The following is a 24,009-nucleotide window of genomic DNA, read 5'->3' on the forward strand; positions in this document are numbered from 1 at the left end:
TTTCTTTTATTGATTCAAGTCACAATAATGATGTGAGAAGTAGTGTATTATTTGTCTACTGTACCGAGCAATGTAAACATTAACAAGCAAACCAACATGCATATTGTTAATGCAACTGGTATATCTAGATCGACGCCGATGATCTACATGGCTGATAATACAGCTATAACGGTTTGAACGTAAATGTAACAGTACGTGGTGTTGGCTTAGTAATTTGTGGGGGGTTTATATTAGCATGCCAACTCACACCCCGGTACTGCTATAGTGTTCAACGCGGCGTTGTGTAATTCCTTTCATTGTACGCTTTGTTATTACTCGTGGGGATGTCGATGAGTAAACAAGCCAGTTACACATCAATAATTTCTAGCCCTGTCGATTCACAACCGATATCCAATTGATACGATCGGCTTCGGCGGCGTTTGTTGATTACCATGGAGGTAGGTATTGTTAAAAATCAATTTTTTTACTAGCCTAGCCTCTTTAAGTCTTAATGAAGTACATTATTGTTATTTAATGCAATGAATTTTATATTGCTTTTAAAGGCAATAGTGCGTCGTGACAGTGAGTCGCGGAGGCCTAAACGTTAAACAATGCCCACAAGGATTACACCGACGTGTGGTTCCCTTTGTGATGATCGAGCTGTTTAGATTTACCGTAAATCTGAGTAATACTGTTTATAATAAAAATTATTAATACTACAAGCAAAATTTCTTTTTAGAAATATTTTGTTAACAAAAATTGAACATGCCTTAAAGGTAATCGTTTACTACCGGATTGATTCTTCAGGGAAAACACGAGGATAAGGGTGTGTAAATTGTAATTACCAAGTATTGAACCTTATTTGATAGAAATTGGGCTTTAGAAACAAATTATAGAATCCTGCATTGCCCATCTCATAATGCCCTCACTTCACATTTTATTAATGACACTCTATACAATAGTGGGAGAAATCATGTATTCATCCTGGCCTTGATTATAATACGATGAGGAACCTTTATACCGATATTGTTTATCAGAATGTCACACCCCAGCGACACTTTTTAATTGAATACGAATTGCCTAAATACAATGTACATTGGTCTATAGATTCACGGATTCCATGTTTAAACAAATCCGTCCAAAATAGTAGGCCTACGATATATATTGAGCTATTTCTATTGTTGTTCGGTTTTCCGCAATATAGTACAGGGATTAAGAAGATTATGTGCATACCTTACGTAATTCAGTACATCTTCACTCACACGTGTAAACTCAACAATATCAATAAAATATTTTCATAGGTGTCAATGGTAGTTATGACGTCATTATGATATTCCTATTGGTTATTGATATTTATTATTAATTTTTCATTATTATGACTAAGTGATAAATATTATATATTTAAATGAAGGTTAAGGTGGTCGATACAAAATAGTTTAGTCGAGTGACGATTTCAGGAGGTGGGCGTGTCACATTCATACTAATGTCTTGTTGGGCCACTGGATTAAATAGGGGTTTTTGTGTGAAATAGTTGGCGACAGTCAGTCAAGTCAGAATTCATTCTTTGCTCATTGAGGAAACTAAAGTATACTCAAGGAGAGTGAAATTGTGCTCTCCTTGGTTGTTTAATCCAGCATGAATTTTGTAACACTTTTCATGAGGTCTTGGTAGATACTCAATTCAGTAATATATAGACCCTACTGGTACATAACTGTAAATGTATCTCACGGTAGCCACTATTTTTTAAATTACGGTACTTTAGAGCCTGTATAGGCCAGGATTACACAATAAATATGGGGTCTCTGTGGTGCGAGGCGATAAATAAATATGGGAAATGTCTCCTACATAATGCACATTCGATTTTGATTGTTTATGCCTAAAACGAAAGGCAAATGGGACGCTTTCTATTGACTTTCAAACCACGTTGACTTGTTGCCTATTGTGTAGGAAAATAATAGAAACCAGGGGTACCCCAGTCTATTCAATAAAGTCGACGTTACACAATGTGATACGTGAACACGTTTAAGACTTTTAATTGATGTTTACTGCAGTTTTATGAGCCTACTTATCGATTATGAAATTATATTTTAACTTTAAATATGAATATTATACGAATATTATATTGTATTCTCCCTACATAGAAATAATAATGGTGGTGTGGTGTTAATAATAATAAATGAATTAATAATATTAGTAATAATATTGTTTTAAAAATATTAGAAGTAGGCCTATCACGATAAAAATTGTAAAATTTAACGAATACATATTTGGAATTGTTCAAATTATTCTCACGCTCTTGAATATTATCTTTATTGATAATAACACGGTATTGTCGACTGGAATTAACAATTCCATCGGCAGTCGAGCGTTAACATAATCTTGGAGTACAAAACACAACGTGTAGGCTTTTGTTTCATTTATCCACGTTAGATCATGGAGGTGTACATTCTAATTTAACCTCCATGGTTTGATGCTCCTTCGTTTTATTCTAAAAATATTATCTTGACTCATCAAAGGTTCATTCAATTCTTTCCTCAATATCTTCATTTTTCTTCCTACTACATCACTCTGGCTTTTCCAAATTCGAATTGCTCGTTTAATTGCCATCACATCAATTATCGCGTATTGTTTTTGTTTATCCATTAGAAAGGGAGTGAACTGCAGTTAAAAACCTAGGCTGCAGTGACTCAATTTTTCTTAAAGATATTATTGATAGGTGGACCATAGACCTAATTTATAGGTCCATGGGTGGACCCCAGGCCCTGCCCTTAAGCACAAAGGCAGTCAGTGCTTAAGTTGAGCAATTGGTATCATACCGTATAACATCCTTATTGTCTTGGTTTCACAGAGTTCTGAGAAAGACGATGATGGCACGAGCGTGGATCACCCTCAAACCAGTACGCCAGGTGACGATACGAAGAACACGAAAGACGTCACGACTCCACTGAAACAGACTCATCCGTATATGGACGCTGAGAACAAACTCGATGCCAGAAACAAGTCATTGGAGGTTGACGATGACGTGGAGCTGTCTGAATCCAGCAGTCAAGTAACCGTTGTGGAGGCATCAGAGCTCCACTCGACTACTGATGGAGACGTCAAGTCTGAAGCGTTTGACGAGAAGACTTTAAATGATGTAGCAGATGACCTCGAGGGAGCAGAAGACGCAACAGTTGTTAGTGGCAGTTCGTCTGATGAGGACGGAGATGAAATCGACGACGATGACATTGATGAAATCTTAGGAGGAACTGATGAAAAGGAGAAACAAGAGGATGAAGAGGAGGATGAGATGCAAGAACCAGTCCAATACGAAGCGGTTGTTTACATGGATGACGTCAGGCAGAGTGAAATCAAGACCATGGCTAGTTTTGAAGAATGGCAGGAACCGGAAAAAGATCAAACGACATCTGAGGAATCGTCTGCCAAACCGCGCGTACACTTCAACGAACCAGAGGTTGTAGACGAACGCGCAGTGACGAACGAAGAGAAACAACAATGTCATTTAGAAAACGACAAAGTAAACGAGAATAATATCAACCATGACAATATTGATGATAATGATGACGTGGATGATGATGACGATGACGAATTTGACGATGACGAATTCGACGATGATGATTTCGACGATGATGAATTCGAAGAGGGGGAATTCGAAAGTGACGAGGTATATTACGATGATAGAAAATTTGTAATAATCGAAGAAACTCGTAATGAAAAGACAATAACGTATGAAGCTAAATTGGTAAGTGAAGAAACAACGACAACGGAGATGCGCGAAAATGAACATGCTATTGATAACACTAGTGATGACGTGCAACGAAATGACATTTCTGATAGGCCTAGACATAAAGAACTATTTGAAAACATACGACAACATTTTGAAAAACAAAGTTATACAAAAGACAATGATGAAGAAATAAAAAATGAAAATAAAGAAACTATTCGAAAAAGAAAAGAAATTGAAAGCAGATTTAAAGAAAGGGACGAAATGATTGCAATGTTAGACAATGTTGTCAGGAGGCCTACCGAGGATTATAGCAACGCAATGTTGACGCGAAATCAGGATAATGAAACGCATTATGCAAATGACCAACGCGTTTTTGAAGAGCGTGGCGTTTACCGGTACCAGGAGGAGGATGAAGATGATTATAGAGAACAATACGTACAAGAGGAGGATGACGTAGGTGATCTAGATGTCAGTCAAGGGTTCATTGTCCTCTGGCATCGATCAGATGGAGAAGAGGAGCCTGACGACGACGATGAGGTAGGTGTAAAAAATAGTCAGTTAACTTGGTTCCCATGGACGCGACGCGATGACGTATGCGCAAACGCAAGCGAGTTGATCAATCACAACGTTGATGCATAAATGTAATGAAAATATTAGGCCTAGACTCTATATGGCAAGAGAACGTTTCAATTAAAATATACGGTAAACCACCCAGACTCAGACATTTGAATTTAAACATTCAATATACCATGTTATTCAGTACCCACATTGGTTATTGACAATTCTATTATTATAATAAATTCAATTATTGAGTCTTCATCATACAGAGCTCTAGAATTAATCAGGGAGATATAAAATTATTATTTTAAATCTAAATGTAACCGTCCTCTTGCAGCTCGGCTTAATATCATATCAAAGTATGTTTCAATTGAGTTTGAATAATGCATGGATAACATCGTAAATTATAAAATATTATTGGCCGCTGATTTGATGGAACAATTACTTACATTAATTTAGATTAAGTACACCAAACATGGAATAATAATAAGCATTAATATTGCCTCGGGGGAAGAACTCTTGTTTTCGATCTCAAGATTGCTGTTCGATGAATGACTTATTGAGTAATCACACTAGCGCCCTCAATGTATTTCACTTTCGTTTTTACCTTCATCAATACTATGTTTTGTGGGCTTCATTTGCTTTCAAAAGAAATGGAACAAAAGCTAGATTTAGTCACGTAGCTGTAGTTTTAACTTTTGATTGAGCTGAATTGAATGCGGGTTTTATTTTGTAAACGTATGAATTGATGTGTATTAGCATCATAATAGAGATTTGTCTTTTACAGTTTACGCTCTAAAAAACACTGGCTTGGTTTAGTTCACTTCGTGTCAATGGTTGTCATTTTGGTTCATATATTCAATACAGTGAAAATAACCAACCAACTATGGTTTCTTAAAACATTAAATGGCGCTCTATGAACATGTCAGAACATTATAAGAGAGGAACACTTACATCTAATGCTTGGTTCACACTAGAGACGCAACACAACGACTAACGCAACGAGGGATTTGACCAATCACAAGCGATGGATTTATTCGACTGTAATTGGTCAAATCGTTTGTGTTGCGTTTACGTCCTTGCGTTGCGTCCTAGTAGGAACCCAGTTTTAGGGATTTCGCCCTTTGGTGTTTCATGCCAATTTTTTGTTTTTGTATGTTTGGAATTGCGCTATAAATCGAACGATTGATTGATTGGTATTCTTGGCAATAACGAATAAGAAGTGTAGAATGGATGGTCATATTTGCCTTTGATAGATGATATGGGCCGGGTTCACACTAAAGACTATCGCCTTCACTCTTACTATATAGATACACTAGTACAATATTCAATTATTTCAACATATACATGTTGACAGGTCCCATGGGCTTCCACGATTTTACAGGTGATAGAGAGACAACAGATATGTGTTAGTGCATCCGATATTATACTTTAAGGTTTATTAGTGATAGAGAAAGCTATATTTAATTTGTTAAAGCTATTTTATTTATCATTTTTTGTATTAAGTTGTTGATTGCCGCCCTTCATGATCCATCTTTTAATAACCAAATTCTTTCTTGTGGTGATTGAGGGCAGTGTTTACAATGTCTCTCGCTTACCTGGCGGACACAATACCGTCTGGTGGTGGCAGTCCGGCAGCAACATGCAAGTGCACTTGACTAATCGCGATAGGCTTGGTATCCCCGTAATAGGGGACGCTTTTAGTTTAGCAGCTACCGCACATACCACCAGAGCTGCTCAAGTAGACAGCGGTTCAGTTTTGCTACCCGGCTAATTCGAACCCGGAATCGAAAACAAAATTATTTAGGGAACGTTTCTTGTCATATTTGGTTGCAGGTATGTAATCAATTTGTTGTGTTCTAAATTAGATTCAATAATGTAGTTAACATTAGTGACTCATTGTGGTAGGCAGTGTTATGTTTCATGGTTTCACAGAGTACTAATTGCATTGAATTGGTAGTAACAGCTTCGTTCGCAGGGATAGTACACAGTACAGTACTGTACATTGTTTTGGCGAATTTCTTAACAAATTTTCATACCAATCATGACCTCGTTAAGTACCACTTAATAGGTTATCTTAGTTATCATTGCTTTCAAACGGTATATAAAGATATGAAAATTGTTATGAAGGGTTTTTTTTATCGGCCTTGATGACGAAAATAATTGCACCCGCATTCCGGAGATTTGTTAACATCGGTAATTCGCCCCTCCTCAATTTATTTCGGATATTTGAAAAAGGTGGCAAACATATAGATTGTTCTTAATCCTGGTAACATTTTGGTGTGTTTATGATCAAGTGTATTTTTGTACATGTAGTAGGTCTACTCATGGAGTAATTACTCCATGGTCTACTAGGTCCAGAGGGTCCAGACGTACGTGTCCAGCCGAGTTATCATAACTGACCACTTGTGTAGTACTCTGACTTAACAATAACGCATTTTTATACAATATAGGAAAAATTAATAGGGGAGAAGAAAGATTTGAAAACAAATTTAATGCAAATTATATCAATAAATAGTCCAGATGAAAACGGCCACTTTTTGTCGACGATCTTGTACCCAATTATAATCTTGCACCGATCTTAGTCGAAAAAGAATATCGGTACTTTGAGTTGTGATTTACTGTATTATTATTCAGTCGAAATATTGATGTGTATTAAATCGCATTTTATCTCTGATTTTGTTCAAAAACAAAATGTATAGATTAAACATTGGCAATGTTTACATGTGGTGGAATAGGCCAAAAATGCACACCGGCTGTCCACTAACTTCATTCTTAATTTGACATTTATCGCTGCATGGACTCTCTTTTATTTTACAGTACACCAATGGGGGATGGTATTATTTAGGTCAAAATGACAGCATGTGACTCGCCTGGTCATCATTATTTAGATTAAATAGTAGTTTGTATGTGTACAGTGAGACGCTTCCAGTCCCATGAATATTAATAATAATTTAGGACATATTATACATAATGTATTTGGACCTATTTTAAGTGCATGCTTTTACTGTAATACCACTGAAAACTTATAAGATGCCACTCCCCTTTCACTCACACCAGAACAATGTGTTTGCTACTTTTACCGTTACTTATTATATCTGAATGTATTGTGGGATATAGTTATGCCGATATGCTTTGAAATCATGACTATGCGGAAAGCACGGTAGATTTGTAATACCAGTAACAGTAATGATTAATATTGTAAGGTTCTGTTCAAACACCGTGTTTGCTTCTAGAAGAAACGGGGCTTGAATCATACACTAGGCCTACATCATAAAAATACCATGAATGAATTTTTCCTTCATTCTTTTCATCCGGTTGTTTATTCAAGCATGCCTGTACTCGGTCAGGCTATTTTTCAAGCCTTTTCTACTGAATTTATGTTTCGTCAACCATTACAACCACAATAGGCGATTTTCAAAAGACGCTCTACTCAACTCAATAAAAAGAAGAACGAACAATACTGAACTATTCACGTTTGTTTGGTGGTATTGTTTGCCTACCAGGGCTCCTCGCCAATTTATTGCAGGAATTAATGGAGAGTCACATAGAGGCCACAGTAAAGTAGGCCATTATTGTATAAAATAAAATACGGTAAAAATCCTAATATTTAAAAAAATATTCAATATTTGACATTTGTATGACGGACGTGTTGGATAAAATTTTGAGTCAATTTTAGAATTGATTAAGGTAAAAAATACAATATAAAACTCGTTTGAATGGTTGGAACCGAACGAGCATCCATTTTCTTTGACTAGATCCGCTAGTAACGTAGCGCAAGGACACATATACGCGCATCGCAAATAGGTTGACCAATCGCAATAATCGAGAGATTATCTGGACTAAATGTTCGTATTTGATTGGACAAATTACTTTGGCGTTACGTCCTCCTTGGTGTTGAGTACAGGGGTACAAGTACGCATGGAGAAATAAGTTAGTATTTCTTCATTCAGTACGTGAGGGCCATATTTAAGAGGACCACGTTTCATTTTCATTATTTTCTCTCTTTTCTAAAGTACAGTTGGTACAGTAATTCTATTAATGGAACAACAAACACTCTTGCTTAAGAATGGATCATACAGCTATATTAACGTATTAATATCTATATTATAAAGTATGTATTTGCACGTATAGACAATTGTTCAGAATCTGTGACCCGAACCAATTCTTAAAGAACTTCCGTCGGAGTCTTTTAAGTAGAAAGACTAGGTATTTATTATCTTGTCCTTGTCTAAATCATTGTTTTGTTGTTGATATCATATTACTTTTATTGAATGAGAGTTGCTTGCTTCTGGATTTAAAACCATTAAAACGAATAAGAAGCATGATATATGCTATAATTAAAGGGTGTTAGATTTGTATTTAAAGGCATTGACACACAGAGGTTATAAAGTCATTGCTTAGAACCAATGGTTGTGAGGATTAGTCTGTCTAAATGGTAGCGTCTAACTTAAGTCGTCCTTTCTTATACTCTGTCAAACTATGATCATACAAAGCCAGGTATTTTTTTATGATCCACCACAAGTCTATAATTGATCGCCTGATCTAGATTTTACCTGATTGTATTCAGTATACAGTAGTCTTACTGTAGTCTTAGGCCTGAATAGGACAGTATTAAACTTGATAGCTTCCATTCGATTTCCAGTTCTAAATTATACCGGTGGTGAGTAGGCCTACTACAATGTATTTATCTATTTTAAAACTATTATTGCTTATTTGATATGCACTATACATTACAGTAGTATGGTGCCCTTAATCATGTCATTGTATCAGTAATGACGGATTCAGGATTTCGTGGGCCGAAAAGTTGTACAATGAAATATATTTATTTTTTCCTTTGACATTTTCGTTGCAACATTCGCGACCCCACCCCTCTCCCTATTTAACTGGATTCGTCTGTGTATCCTCCTCCCCACGCGCCATTAACAACATCATCACAAGACGATTCGATCGCTTCGTGCTAAACATTCATCATCCATCTAGGCACCTAACATATCGTGTAATAATAGAAATATTGATTTATATAAGCATTTTCATTGGACAGATCCATACGCATGTGGGTATGAAATTTGAGCTAAGCGTCCCCTCTCAGCGGGAACTAACCTCTGCCATTACAAATTACATTCCGATCCATGTTCATGTTCCAAAGCATTCTCATGATACATGGATATTCTCGGATGATGTCATTAATTTAATGTCTTGTATTTCTCAGCACAGGATTACCCTAGGATAGGATATCGTGATAATTATTTGAATTTTATAAAATCTTCTTAATAAATGCCCATCCTCACTTGTCTCTTTGTTAATTTGTGTACCGTTATGATTGCTTTTGAATAGAAAAAAATAAAATGAATTCTTTACAGGCCTTTTTACACAGTAATTCGTTGATAGGACTGGCTGACCGAGGACCAATAGATGAGTTACTTAGACTACTGAGTGTACTTAGTGTATTTCCCTTACTGTATGCTTGGAATCACTGCATGTAAAAACATGTTGTGAAGTCGGTAAACAAGAACCCCATGGGAAAATAACAATAATCACGGGGCATGACTTTATTATGAATATAATAATAAGCATTGTTGTTGAATGGATTGCTGTAGTACGTGGATGGACTTTAATGGCTGCATTGGGACATTTTATTCTATAGTTGTAAATCAGGTTTGAAGAGATACGTGCTTGTTGTTTAGTAGTGAGTAAAGTGCATTACAGTTGAACAGTACACTTTGCAGCCGATAGTCTGATTCTAAATAGCGCCCTCTGGACGCCATGATTCCAAATGAACTTTTCATAAAAAATAAATTATTTATAGATAAAGTTCAGGTAGAAAACGTACATAATTATGTAGGGATGTACTATTTCATACATACACCACAGTAGGTCCAGATAGAAAGTGTCTATTGACTAGGTATATACACATTACATAGCGTATCCTCTCCTGCCCTCGATGACGCCGCCATTCGTTGCTAAGCACTGTGACTCCACTCTCCACTGATTGGTTTATTATGCGTACGCGCCCACTGAGTAACCACGGCTCGTGTGCAAAATTAAATACTGTATACAAACACGCGAACTTGTAATTTATTGAGCAATAGTACCACAGTAAATTCCTAAATAATGATTCATTTTAGCCAAACTTCCGGGTTATATCGAGGCATAGTGTTGTACAGTTCGCGATAGTTGCTGTTATTTTATTATTATTTGCTGGTTCATTTATTTCGAGTTATTTTCTTATTTATATTAGACTTATTTCACTTCATTTACCGAAACCTCTTTATCTGATCACGCATATAAGTGTGTTACGTATTGATTGTTAAAATTATCATATTTTGATCGCAGTGCCTAAGGCGATAGTTTCATTGTAGTGCGAGAGATCGCTAGATACTCAAGACGAGTGAATACCCGTATTTTATAGCGTTTTTCTACAGGAATATTTAAAATCATTGTATATGCAATTGGGATACAATGTCATTATCAATGTCGGTGAGTCATAATTTAATCGAATATTTTTATTGCTTTTATGAAAGACGGGCGTGGCCTCTATCGTATTAACTCTACAAGCGTGTGGCGAGTAATGGCGTGCACCAACCATGCTTTTTATTTTGTTGTGGAGAAGTGCATTAAAATAACACTTCCACTTAGTTATCTCTGGTATGATGAGTTTATTGATATATAGCATAATTATACTGTTTAGCATTAACAGTCCATTGTCAAATATCATACATATATGACATGGATTGTACTGATGATGTTTACCTTTTTACTCTGTACTACGCGCCTAAAAGATGATATCCATTATAGGCTATAATATAAAGATTGCTGCTCGGCGCGTCTTAAAGAATCGACCCATTTTAGTATAATAAACCACAGAGATGCGATATTGTATTTGTATATATAGCATATTTCTCCATGATATATAAACTGCACATAATGATACTACCGCATCGGCCTAATGTTGAAAACCAGACCTTGCTGTAGGCCTACTCTAAACATGCAGATGGAATGATTTTCTATGCCTAGTAAATAAAGCATGCATTATTATTTATATTATCTTATTTGTATAGAGCTAGAGCCCAGTACATTTTATCTTTTAGATGGTTATGAATGAATGAATATCCAAAATAAAGAATAAATGCATAAACCGAAAGATGACAAAATAATATGTAATAATCTAATAACCCGTGGTCCCCTGAGTAATATTAAAACTTGGACTACGGAATCTGTATTTACTCAAAATACAACATGGAGCTATAAAATGTTTTATAGCTCCATGGTACAACTCTGTATTACATTCTTATCTGTCTATAGATTGTACAAAGTCAATGAATGTGAAATACATATTGAATCGATTATTTAGACCATCGAGCTTAGCTCCATGATGACGTCATCGTCATAAACTTTAGATTACATCCGGATAGGAAAGCCTTTGGGATTAATTACAACACTATCGGACACCAAGTAGGCCTATTATACTACTCTAAATAAACAGTATTCATATAGCGTTATACAAATCTATAGGCCTACAGTCAATGCAGTATACTACAGTTTATAATAAACAGATGATATTTTAGCCCAGTTGTTTGTTTTGTAAATAAACGTTTTTGTTTATAGTTCGGTTATCGCAGCTGAACATATATAGCTTGTACTGTACCATGTTGGTTCTATTTCATCCAATAGAGAGGTAGGCCTCCTATTGGATATCCTGGCCTTGGACAAGCATGATTAATAAAGATAAATTTACTACGAAGGTTAAAGTAACCATGCCCTGTTCTCTCATGCATATTATTTTACTATAAATAAGTCTGATTTTACGCGTTATTTAAAATAAAACATTATTTACATTTCGATTGTATTGTTTATTTGTACACATGACCCAATGACCCAAAACCACAAGCGTGTTCGCGTGCGTTATGAGTAACCATCGGGAAGTATTTCCGGTATATCACACTCAAGAAAAAGACTGCAATTTTAACTTCTTTCCTCTAAAATTGTTAATAAACAAAATCCCAGCAAATCATGAGTAATTATTTATAAACATAATACAGAAAAATTGGATCAGCTTAGTAATTATGAATGTAAACAAATTTGTGAAACGTGAGTAATGAATAAATATTGTTCAAATCTACTACATGGTTGGACTCATTGATGATGTCATCAGTTAGGTATTTGGTAGGCGTTGTTTATCTCCCACCTTTCCCAACGAATGAACGAGCTGACTGGAGCGTTTTTCTATTGTTTTAGCTTACTGTGTCATCTCTTGTTTTGTGGTGCGTATTTTACCATTTAGTTGGAACGATTTCGTACTACTATCTGTTTCTTTGTACTATTTTGTTTGGTTTTATTTGCCAATGGAGCAAAACCATAGGTATAGTAAGCAGGTAAGTTGAGCTCTCGTAAGGTAAAACATCGTTCATAGATGGACGATGATGATGGGCGCTAGGCTGCGTTAGCTGATAGGAACTAAGCATGTTCTCACTGCTGGGACACTTGTTGTTTCACGAAGAGCACAGTCAGTCGTGCTTAGGAAAAAGTGGGAACCAGGACCTGAGGGGTTATTAATTAAAGTTTAGTGGTGGTTAAAATGTTGTGTTTTGTGATACATCATTTTACATTGTTAAAAGGATATGTTGATGGGAAGATGTACACATTGATAATGCCATTTAAATCAATAATATTTAATATATTATCATAATCACAATCAGAATAACCTTTTTAAATGTGACAATCTTTATAATTGTGATGATAAAAAAATATATCCCATATCTCCCCCTTTATTATGTAGATGTCATAATGATCTTTTTAGTAATATTACTATTATTATTGTTTATTGATTTGTTTCTGTCCATTTTCTATGTTTTCTAATAATTGATACATACAGTAGTATATTTATTCTACAGGAGCAAGTTTAGAGGAATAAGCAAAAGAAATCCACAAAGCTTTTTGAATGAATTATAATTATTTAGTATTATGTATGTTATTTTTAACAGGATTTATTTATTGTATCTTCAACAGAAACCTTGGCTGAATAGTAAAGCTCCCAGCAGTAGACAAGCAAAACCAAATCCCACCATGAACTCGTCAAAACATGTGGAGAACCTCCTCTACTGTTCCATGTGTCGTAATCGCATGAAGAACCCAAAATCGTTACCATGTCTACATGCCTTTTGCCGAGAATGTCTCCAGCAGCACGTCAAGAAGAGTGATGGTCGATTGATTTGTCCACAGTGTCGTAAAGACTGCCCTCTGTCGACAGATGGTGTTGATGGCCTACTAGTAAGTCATTGTTATTAACAACTTTTTAACCTATAAAGCATTTGTGTTCATACAAGAGAGTGGCATTGTATCGTTTGCTTTCCTTTTTATGTATTTAAAGTTATTAATTAAAACATTTTAATATTTACTATAAACACTTTAATTTCTTCTGAAATTATAGCCAAAAAAATAAATTTTTTTGTAATAAATTATTGCTTATTTTTTATAAAGACATCTTTTTTTAAAAATGTGTAATTCATTCTTAAATGTTATTGTATTTCTCCAGGACAGCCATTTCATCCACAATCTTTCTGAATTTGTGGAGCAAGGAGGAACCGCAAAAGATGACGTACCTAACTGCGATGGCTGCGATAAAGACGCCAGCGACAGGTGTCTTGACTGTCCATGTCCACTGTGTCCAGAGTGCTCCAAGATGCATAAACGCATGCGTGGAACCAAAACCCATCGCATCATATCTCTGAAGGAATACAACAGTCTCTCCGATCGAGAAAAGATCATGATGCAACCGACGAGTTGCCCGTACCATCCAAGATGCGAGTTGGAGTTCTTTTGTACCGTATGTGAAGTACCCATCTGCATGAAATGTGCGGTATGTGGTCACGAAGATCACAAACGTATGAATCTTGTGGACGTCTACGAAAAACAAGCCATGGAGATCGACAGCCTCCGTAACAAACTTGCCGAACGTTTGAAGTCCTTCGAAGAGGTAGCTGGACGCACACGTTCCGTAGCCGAAACCTTGGAGAAGGAAGAGAAAGGAGTTGAAAATCAAATTGTTGAACATGCGGAACGAATGCATGAAGCAATTGACAAACGTAAAGAAGAGCTCATCAGAGAATTGAAGATGAAGTCAAAATCAAAGAAAGATATACTACGTCGTCAAGTTAACAATTTTGGCGAGGTCATGCACAGTCTTCATGATACTTATGAAAAGACCGGTCACTTGTTGACCTATGGAAACCGCAGTGATGTCGTGTTTGCGAAGAAGAGCGCCTTACAGCGTATCATTGAGCAACTCGACGTGCCACTCAAGAGTCAACCAGAAGAAAACAGTTTCATCGGATTCAAGTCAATCATCAATGAAAATGTGAAGCTCAAGCTTGGAAACGTTCTAACAACACCTGCCGTTGCCTTCCAATCTCGTCTGGAGAGGGCGAGCGGTTCCTATCCGCTCATCGGAACCGAGCAAGTCTTTGTAGTCCGTTCCGTAGGACATGATGGATTAGAAGTGAAACAAGGTGGTGCCCCAGTCGTAGCAGAGTTGACCCGCCCTGGTTCAAAAGGCGTGGCTCTCGTTGATTCAGTCGATACTGGTGATGGTAACTACCGTATTGCATTCAATCCTGATACGCCTGGACGATACAGACTAGATGCTAAGCTATTCGACGAGTCAACCAGAGACTCACCAATGGAATTTGAAGTCCGTAGCCGATGGGAGGTTACCGTCAATTACTCGCAAGACATGAAACAACCACATGATGTCACTAAAGCGTGGGATGACACCTATGCCATTGCAGATTACGGTAACAACCGAATCTTGATCAGAGACATTGCTGGCAAGTTCTACGATCAAATTACATTTGCAGGTCTTGAGAAACCGTTCTGCCCGATCAGTTTGGCGACAACTCCAAATAATGAGATTGTCTGCTCTGACTACAACAACCACCAAATCTTTGTTACCAGAATGGATCGTAGTTTGAAGCTGAGATTCGGAAGCAGTGATCTGTCTCGTCCTCTTGGTGTGGCTTCGTTCCAGTCGGGTAAATACGCAGTTGGTGATGGTCAGACTATCAAGTTGTTCGGCAATGGAGGTGAACTGCTGAAGACCGTTGGTCGACGTGGTCAGGGTGATGGAGAGTTCAGTAATCCTTGGTTTATTGCGACATCTTCTAGGAACTTCATGGCTGTTGCTGATGAAGGAAACGGCAGGATCCAGTTGTTGGATGCTGAAGGCAGATTCCTTAAAGCATTCAAGGTGAGGAAGTTGTTAATATAACGTACAGTGGCTTTATTTTCTTTTACTATTCAAATACACTTTCAAACTATCTTCTAAAAATTGATGCCCACAAAAATATTAATTATATAGGTTATTAGCAAAGATACACAACTCAGAGCAAGTTTAAAATATGGTTTGAAACCTTCCCAGTGCAATGAGTTTCTAAAGATTTCTCTATACAGTAATAATATCTTTTATATATATTCTATAGAATTCCAGTATACTTTTCAATAGAGTTGTTATATACTGTATATGTGTATAGAGATTTATAGAATTGATAGCTATATCTTTAGAAATATAATTTTGATACTACATCATGTGTATGGAAGCGTTTAGTAGCAAAGATATTGTATAACATTCAAACCGTCTCTTTTATAATAGGTCATGCCAAGTGGCGGCCAGGCCCTGAACCCACGTGGTGTCTACATGGACGACAGCGACAACATCTTTGTTAGTGCCACAACATCCGTGTTGATGTACAGCAGCGACGGCCGCTTTATCTGCCGCGTGAATGGTGAAGACAGCAAGATGAAGTCGCCATGTGGTCTGACCATGATGAAGGCTGGCCTCGGAACCGCTCCAGTCCTGCTGGTGGCTGATCGATCCGACCAGTGTGTCAAAGGATTCAGGCTCTAAAATTTCTTGTAGGTATGTACAGTAAAACCCCGCTCTATTCAGGGGACACCTTGATCTATTTGATTATAGAATTTGATTTATTTAATGACTTATTTATTGTAATTGTAGTTTTGCATCAGGAAGTTGAGTAATTAGATGTTTTGCCCTCCAGGCTAGTGATCTGGAGGTCGTGGGTTCGAGTCCCACCCGAGAACTACTTCTCAAATTCTCAAATGTACTTAGTATAAAGTACAAAGTCAGAGTAGGGCAAAACATCTAATGACTTATTTATTGGTATAATGGTTGAACAACTTCCAATATTAATTTATCTTTTTCTTATCTCTTACAGTACTGCTGAAATATATATGTTGTACCTGGTCAAGATGTCATGGAGTTACTGTCAAGCGTACATCAGATGCAGGAGCCTGATTGGCCAGTGTGAAATGGATGGATAATGTTTGTTTTGTGTTGAATGCTCCTTTGTACAGTTGTTATACAGTACAAGAATTTGTCCCAGAAACCCACAAATATTTTTCTTCCAACCTTTTTTCTCCACAAGCATAAATGTCTTGGTGCATGATTTGTTTTTAAGTTGAAAAGTCTGTAAAATACTTTTTTTGCTACCTGATCTAGATTAAATTCATTTAATTTAGGACACAAAGACCACTCAGTAATACTATATATAACATAAGTACCTCACTTAGTATGTAGTGCACTGTATTTAAGCTTAGACTGTATATATCCGCATCACCCTTTCCCCATGGAATCTTGCTATTTATATTCTTTATCTATTCATGCACTGTTGAAATAATATATAAATATTGTCATTTTTTTAAACTCATATTTAACTTTTGTACGTATCATATATTGATCATCAAACTACCAGAAACTTATTCAAGTTTGGAGATTTTAAAGATCTGAATATTTGTAAATGGCCTTGTTTTCTTAAAAATATGAATGAAATTGATAAAAAATAATAACTTGTAAATACATCTGTAATTGGATAAACATATATTTTGGTATGTCTAAGTCTGTAGGTAGTTCATACTTAGTATAATGATCATTCCAGATTTTAGATAATAATTTTACGGTTGTTTTTTAAAAATAATTATATATGCACCTTAAAAATCAATTTACACCTTGATTAAGTATAGATATAAAGGTGCGAAATATTTTGATTAAATATAGCAGATAGTTTATAGTTAATAATTATATTATTGGTTGTATTATAATGGACGGGGTTTTTAAGTTTCTCTATGTTTCTAGTTGTATATGAATAAGATATACTAGTCTTGTTTGAGAGCAGGTTTGTGGTACCGTTCTGGTCTCCCTTTTCTACAGACACCTGGACCTTAGGTTGGTCACCATACCAATGGGTCTTCTCAAATTGTTTAAACCCATGATTGTGGTACCGTTCTGGTCTCCCTTTTCTGAACACACATGGACCTTAGATTGGTCATACTTGAAAGACTAGTATGTTTTATAATATTATATATTAATGTTTCTTCGGAACCAATTTACTTAAAATTACGCACAAAATTTGTTAAATCATTGTACTTTGTTTGACATAATTAGGTCTTAGATGTTGTAGTGTTTAATAAGGTATGAAATATATGGAACTCAGAATCGTATAGACGCAGTGAGTCGGTGGCCCGGTCGTCCATCGCCCGGTCGTCCATCGCCCGGTCGTCCATTGCTAATATAACGTATATAAACAGTACTGTAAACCAAAATGAATGTAACCAAATTAAACGTAATTTTATTTACCAAACTTTTCACATTTAAATACCCTGATAAGCTATTTTCACTTGTTTTAACAACATAGATTATATAATTCTGTACTTCACTTTTAATTTGAGTTTTTATTTTATAAAATGTTCCAAGATTTACTCATTTATTACAATCATAATAGTTAAGAAATAGGTGCGGCGCCATATTGCTATTTCTTCACAACGTTGAATAATTGTGAAATTTGAATAATAAAAAAGTACAAAACTATTGGAATTATTATTCTTGTTTTGTGTGAAGCATACGCTACAGGTCAATGCTCAAATCAAATGACATTTGTGATATGGTTTGAACTTTGGACCTTAAGTTATCGTAGGAGATCATGACAGTTTAGCTAACTGGTAATAATAATAAACTTATATATTTTCTATATCTACCCGGTTACATAAAAGAAGAGAAAATATGCATTTCGCCATACCAGTCGATATTCAAAGTTATAACTGCACAATTTATACCATCGAGAAATAAATAAACATTGTATACAAGATATTATACAAAGCAACTTTGTATCGGAATTTGTTTGACGATAGAGGGCAGCAGAATAGAGAGCGACACTGGCTGTACCATTTCAGTCGGCCAAACATGTTCGACTATTGGTTTGGTATGTCTTGAATATATAATTGAATGTATTATACGCATTTTATACAAAATTAGGGAGACTTAAATACAGACTAGAAGGGTTCACCTAAAAACAAAGTGACAATATTTCTCTAATCGTATGCAACGGTTTCAGCTCTTGGCTGCTTGGTTTTCCGATGCCCTGCTAGTATTTTATATGAATAGTGGTTTTTGTTTTTAATAAAGTGTACCTCGTCAAATAGCTGTACTTAATACTCAATTCCATCAAGTAGAGCACAAGAACGGATTTATGCCTTCTTAACGAGTAGGGCGGCGCCAGTACCATTTTTTACTATTTATCTGATAGATATTCGACCTTATTCTTATGTTCGTATTCTGTTTTTATTTTCTGTAGACCAATACTTTTTCTTTTTCGTCGTGATTTTAAGTATGATCTGTTATAATATTACAAAAAAATGTCACTACTATTCAATAAGAATTAGGAAGTCATGAGGTGTCGTATCCTCGAAAATAATTCCCGAATAAATTACAGCTTGGCGCCCCATACGTGATTGAACATGTCGACTTACCAGTATGGTATATGTTATATACCTCCAGAATTAATAATACAGTACCGGTAGTAGTGAACGTCTAGTCGTCTTGCATGAAATTGGAAAATCTGCGTTGCGTTGACAAATATTTAAAACATGACAGAAACGAAGAAAGTAAAAATGATAGCTGCTGTGTGTAACGGTTTAGGCATTGGGTACGGTGGCAAACTACCATGGCCCCGGATAAAGTAAGTATAGCTTATAATATTACTCGCTAGTAAAGTATTATAATTATTAGTAAATGATTGTACGCTCGTATTATGTAAATCAGTATGGAACGCCATTCATGCCATATATATGGTTTATGATGGATACTATAAATTACATTTTTGTTTTGCCGATTGATCTTAATCTTTCCTCCAATCCATGATTTAATTATCGTTGTATTGCCTAGCCGATGATCTGTTTTCTTTGTTTAAATATCGATATATTTAATTTTTCAGAAAAGATCACGACTTTCTACGAAAATCTGTAAGCAGTGTTAAGGATGAAAGTCGACGAAATGTGGTGATAATTGGTCGGAAAACAATGATATTTGACGCAGAATGCAAATCATTCCCAAACGTTATAACAATAGTCCTCAGCAGAACAATACAGTTAGTCATTCATTTATTGTTTTCCATATTTTATTTTTTCAAAAAAAGAGATATTTTAATATTATTGTTGTTGCAGCTAATTAAGGTCTTTGATGGGAGGGGTGGTGGAAGCAAGGATTATTTCGGGTGGTTTAGGGCCCTCCTAGATGCGAATTCAGCTGTTGGAAGCCTTGAGATGAATGCTTGGATCCACGCAAGAACAACGCACCGCTGACAAATCACGACGCGATGAATCATCCGAGTTGTCGCTTGTGATTGTTCAACTCACTTGCGCTGTGCGTACGTCGTTGCGTTGGATACAAGCCCGGAACCAAGTTCTACTCAATAATAGACCTAATTAGGATGATAGTAAATTAATATCATTGTTCTTGTTAATTTGTGTCAGAGAAAAGCCATCGTGGACTGACTACCTCTGTCAATCATTAGAAGATGCCTTGTCATTGGTCAATGGCAAAACTTTAACCAATCAAGTGGAGAGTGTTTGGATTGTGGGAGGAACTGAAGTATATAAGGTAATAAGGTTTATCGCAAATATAGCTTGATTTCGTGAGAAACGTCATTGCACAATGCATAATGGGAAGGTTTTGGGAGCAAACGTCACGACGCGTACGTACAATCAAACAACAAATCACGTACGTATGCGTCGTGACGTTTGCTCCAAAATCCTTCCCACCATGCGTCGCGCCTTTTGCGATAAAGTAATAATGCAAAGGATAAGGTAACATACGGTTTGACATAAAAACATTTAGTACAACTTCTTGCATTTTACAGATTGGTTCAAAATATTGTGATTATATTTATTTAACAAGAATTTTTCAAGATTTTCAATGTGACGCATTCTTTCCAGAAATTGATTGGAGCTCATTTATCAAAATTAGGTAAAGAAAGTTTTCTTTTTTCCTAACCATAATTTAATATTTTTATTTAAAGTAATACTGTTTGCGCTTATTTTAGTTTTAATATTTGTATATTTTTTAATAAATTATTTTTTTTGTATTTTTTAGAGATCCAGAAATCAACGATTCTGAACAAATTGACAATGATATAAAATTCCAAATTGAGGTCTACAAAAGAAAGTGAATTCACATACAGTATATGATTCCTACCTCCTTTTTTGTTGTGTCGCGTTCTCAACATATGGAACCAGAATAATTTATTTTAACACAATCTCAGGTTATGATATTTTGAATTAATAATAGTAAGGGTCTATAATACAAGGTAATGGTAAATACCATATTTTAGCCGCAGTATCATTTGGGTTTTAATAAAATGTTAACAATTTAGGATTTTATAATAACATTTTCTTTTGTAAATGTATGATAAAATGTAGGAATATAGGTACCGTAACAAGTGTACGAACAACTTTTTAATTAGGATGTTTATGGAAAATATTAATATATTTATGATAATAAAATTGAATATAAAATGTACTTTTAAATTGTTTTCCACTTTATCATAGTCGTCTTCAATTCTGTGTAAGTTCAAACTCAACTCCTCAAATAAAGAGGACCGACCATGTACGGTATTAATATGCGCACGCGCGCGTATTCATGATGTTTAGGTGATGGAGGCGCTGTTCTTTGTGAGGCTACTGCCAAAATGTTTTTATGATTGTACGTGAAGCCTATATTTTGTTTGGTTCTCGTGGACACTCAACAACGCAATGGCGTACGTGTAACGTATTTAACCAATTACAGCTCGCCGGTGGTGTGATTGGTCAAATTACTGCGTTGCATCCATGGGAACCATGCAGCTTCCTTCGACACTGTTTCCATAGGTGACGTGAATTTGCGCAAAACGCGCGAACATTGCTGATTGTTTTGCTGCAACTTTTTCGCGTCAGAAACGCTTTTGCGAATTATTATTTTCTTAGTTAAAAACGTGACGCAATCGGATCCATTAGGTCTTTCTTTCCAGAAATCGGAACAGTTTTTCAGGAAAAACATTTGACAGCTTTAATGTACAGAATACTGAAACGTGTCATCAATCACTAATCGATAATGATTTTAAAAGTTGATCAAGTGTAGAAGTGCATTGCCTTTTGTTAAATGAGCACGGCGGCGGCGCACAATATTCTTTGTGGCTGTATTTGATTGTATATACTTATAAACTGTAGGAATACATAAATAACGACAGACTATCATGCCAAACAGACTATCATGTCAAACGACAGACTATCATACCAAACCAGCACAAATTTAAATTTTCACGAGAAGTCACGTACCGACAAACAGCCAATAAGGCAACTTAATCCTTCATTGGCATGTCCATATAAAATGTCCACGTAAAATGAAATAGACCAACAGTAAGCAACAGTTAAACTCATGGAAGCCTGTATGTGAAGAAGTATTAAAATATGACAGAAACGAAGAAAAAAGTCAAGATGATAGCTGCGGTGTGTAACGGTTTAGGCATTGGGTACGGTGGCAAACTACCATGGCCCCGGATAAAGTAAGTATAGCTTATAATAATTTACTAGTAGGCCTATCCATTATGTTTACGCATTGTCTCTTCTATTTTGTTTTACATTTAAGTAAAGCATCTCTGTTTTAATTAGTTTTTTTACATTTTCTTTATTATTAGAATGTTATTGTTCAACCATTCTTATGATTTGGAAGCAATAAATATTGATTTTGATTTTGATAAATTTTGATTTGCTTTGATTTGACCAGTATACCAATATCAATTGTATTATCTGCAATATGGGACTATAGTGATAAGTAATGAAATAGATATATATTTAGTATTTATGATGTTATTTCATTTTGTAGAAAAGATCACGACTTTTTAGTGAAATCTGTAACGAGTGTTAAAGATGAAAGTCGACGTAATGTGGTGATACTTGGTCGGAAGATAGCGATGCTTTTAAAATGTTCCAAATACCCAAACACCATCAAAATAGTTCTTAGCAGAACAATACAGTTAGTGATATAAGTTTTTCATATTTCCTTTTAAAAATATTATTATTGTTAAGCCTATCTTACAACAACAAAAATGAAGCGTCATTGTGTAAGGGCAATGTGGCGGGGGACGAAGGTACTGGTTTTTAAAGAGAACTCCTTTTCACACGAGCTATATAAAAACGCCTTTTAACTATAATAGCATAATTATAATTAATTATAATATTAATTAAATGTTAATTTGTTTATCAGACAAAAGTATTCATGGACGGACTACCTCTGCCAATCATTAGAAGAGGCCTTGTCATTGGTCAATAGCAAAACTTTAACCAACCAAGTTGAAAGTGTTTGGATTTTGGGAGGAACTGAAGTATATAAGGTAATGTGAATGATGTGGATAATTCTAGTATGCGCAAATAAAGTAGAATTGAACTATTTTAAAGGTTAGAATTGAACTACTTTAGGGGTTAGAATTAGAATAAAATGTTTTATTATTAAACTTTCTTACATTTATTGCAGGTTGGTGCAAAATATTGTGATTTTATTTATTTGACAAGAATTTTTCAAGATTTTCAATGTGACGCATTCTTTCCAGAAATTGATTGGAGCTCATTTATCAAAATTAGGTAAAGAATTTTTTTTTTCAATATACAGTACTTTTGATTGGTTACCACTAGGACGCAGCGCATGTGAGTTGACCAATTACATCGCTTACGTTGCGCTTACGTTCTTGCGTTGCGCCATACTGGGAATTTTTAAAGTACTACTTAAAATGATCTTGTGTTCATTTAGTGTCTTTATGTCTATTTATTATCAAGCTCCATTGTGAAATATTTACAATGGTATCTTAATTGTTTTTTTTTTTATTTTATTTTTAGAGATCCAGAAATTGCCGATTCTGAACAAATTGACAATGATATAAAATTCCGAATTGAGGTCTACAAAAGAAAGTGACATCCCATAATATGGACGCTTAATTTCTACCTCTTTTGTCGCAATATTTTCCCGAAATAATTATGTTCACCAGATGATCGGTAATTGTAAAGCGCTTTGATCCTTGTAAAGGCGCTATATAAATTGAAATGTAATGTAATATATCGCGTAAAGGTCTCAACATATGGGGCGGCACCAGAATAATTTATTTTAACACAATCTCAGGTTATGATATTTATTAAAATTGAATTATTATTAGTAAGGGTCTATAATACAAGTAGTAATGGTAAATGCCATATTTTAGTATTAATAAAAATGTAAATCATTCATTATGATACAGATTGTAAATTACAGTTAAAAATTAAATAAATTTTATAATACCTAAAATGTATGATTGTGCGTAAAGGCTCTCTTGATTCTGTGACGCAGCGCAATAGCGTATTTTTTAATGCAAACATTTGACAAATCACAGTTTAGA

At 35.4% G+C, this 24,009-nt stretch overlaps 2 protein-coding genes and 1 long non-coding RNA gene across 3 annotated transcripts; all 3 read left to right on the forward strand.

Annotated features, from left to right (window-relative positions):
* Nucleotides 1-283: 283 nt before the first annotated feature.
* Nucleotides 284-18,140, forward strand: LOC144851178 (uncharacterized). Its single transcript, XM_078708747.1, has 6 exons — nucleotides 284-437; nucleotides 2,828-4,243; nucleotides 13,274-13,534; nucleotides 13,800-15,509; nucleotides 15,912-16,178; nucleotides 16,495-18,140. The coding sequence occupies exons 1-5, from the start codon at nucleotides 432-434 to the stop codon at nucleotides 16,164-16,166; spliced, it is 3,648 nt and encodes a 1,215-aa protein (XP_078564873.1). The 5' UTR covers nucleotides 284-431; the 3' UTR covers nucleotides 16,167-16,178; nucleotides 16,495-18,140.
* Nucleotides 18,141-19,141: 1,001 nt separating this feature from the next.
* LOC144850171 (dihydrofolate reductase-like) lies at nucleotides 19,142-21,025 on the forward strand. Its single transcript, XM_078707397.1, has 5 exons — nucleotides 19,142-19,290; nucleotides 19,546-19,698; nucleotides 20,084-20,210; nucleotides 20,470-20,576; nucleotides 20,703-21,025. The coding sequence occupies exons 1-5, from the start codon at nucleotides 19,199-19,201 to the stop codon at nucleotides 20,776-20,778; spliced, it is 555 nt and encodes a 184-aa protein (XP_078563523.1). The 5' UTR covers nucleotides 19,142-19,198; the 3' UTR covers nucleotides 20,779-21,025.
* A 1,833-nt stretch (nucleotides 21,026-22,858) lies between these two features.
* On the forward strand, nucleotides 22,859-23,556 carry LOC144849650 (uncharacterized). The gene is made up of 3 exons (XR_013613989.1): nucleotides 22,859-22,977; nucleotides 23,118-23,224; nucleotides 23,477-23,556. It is a non-coding gene; the product is annotated as an uncharacterized LOC144849650 (long non-coding RNA).
* Nucleotides 23,557-24,009: the final 453 nt, after the last annotated feature.

The sequence above is a fragment of the Antedon bifida genome, chromosome 8 (genome assembly GCF_963402885.1).
Source record: "Antedon bifida chromosome 8, ecAntBifi1.1, whole genome shotgun sequence".
In the NCBI taxonomy this organism is placed as follows: domain Eukaryota; kingdom Metazoa; phylum Echinodermata; class Crinoidea; order Comatulida; family Antedonidae; genus Antedon; species Antedon bifida.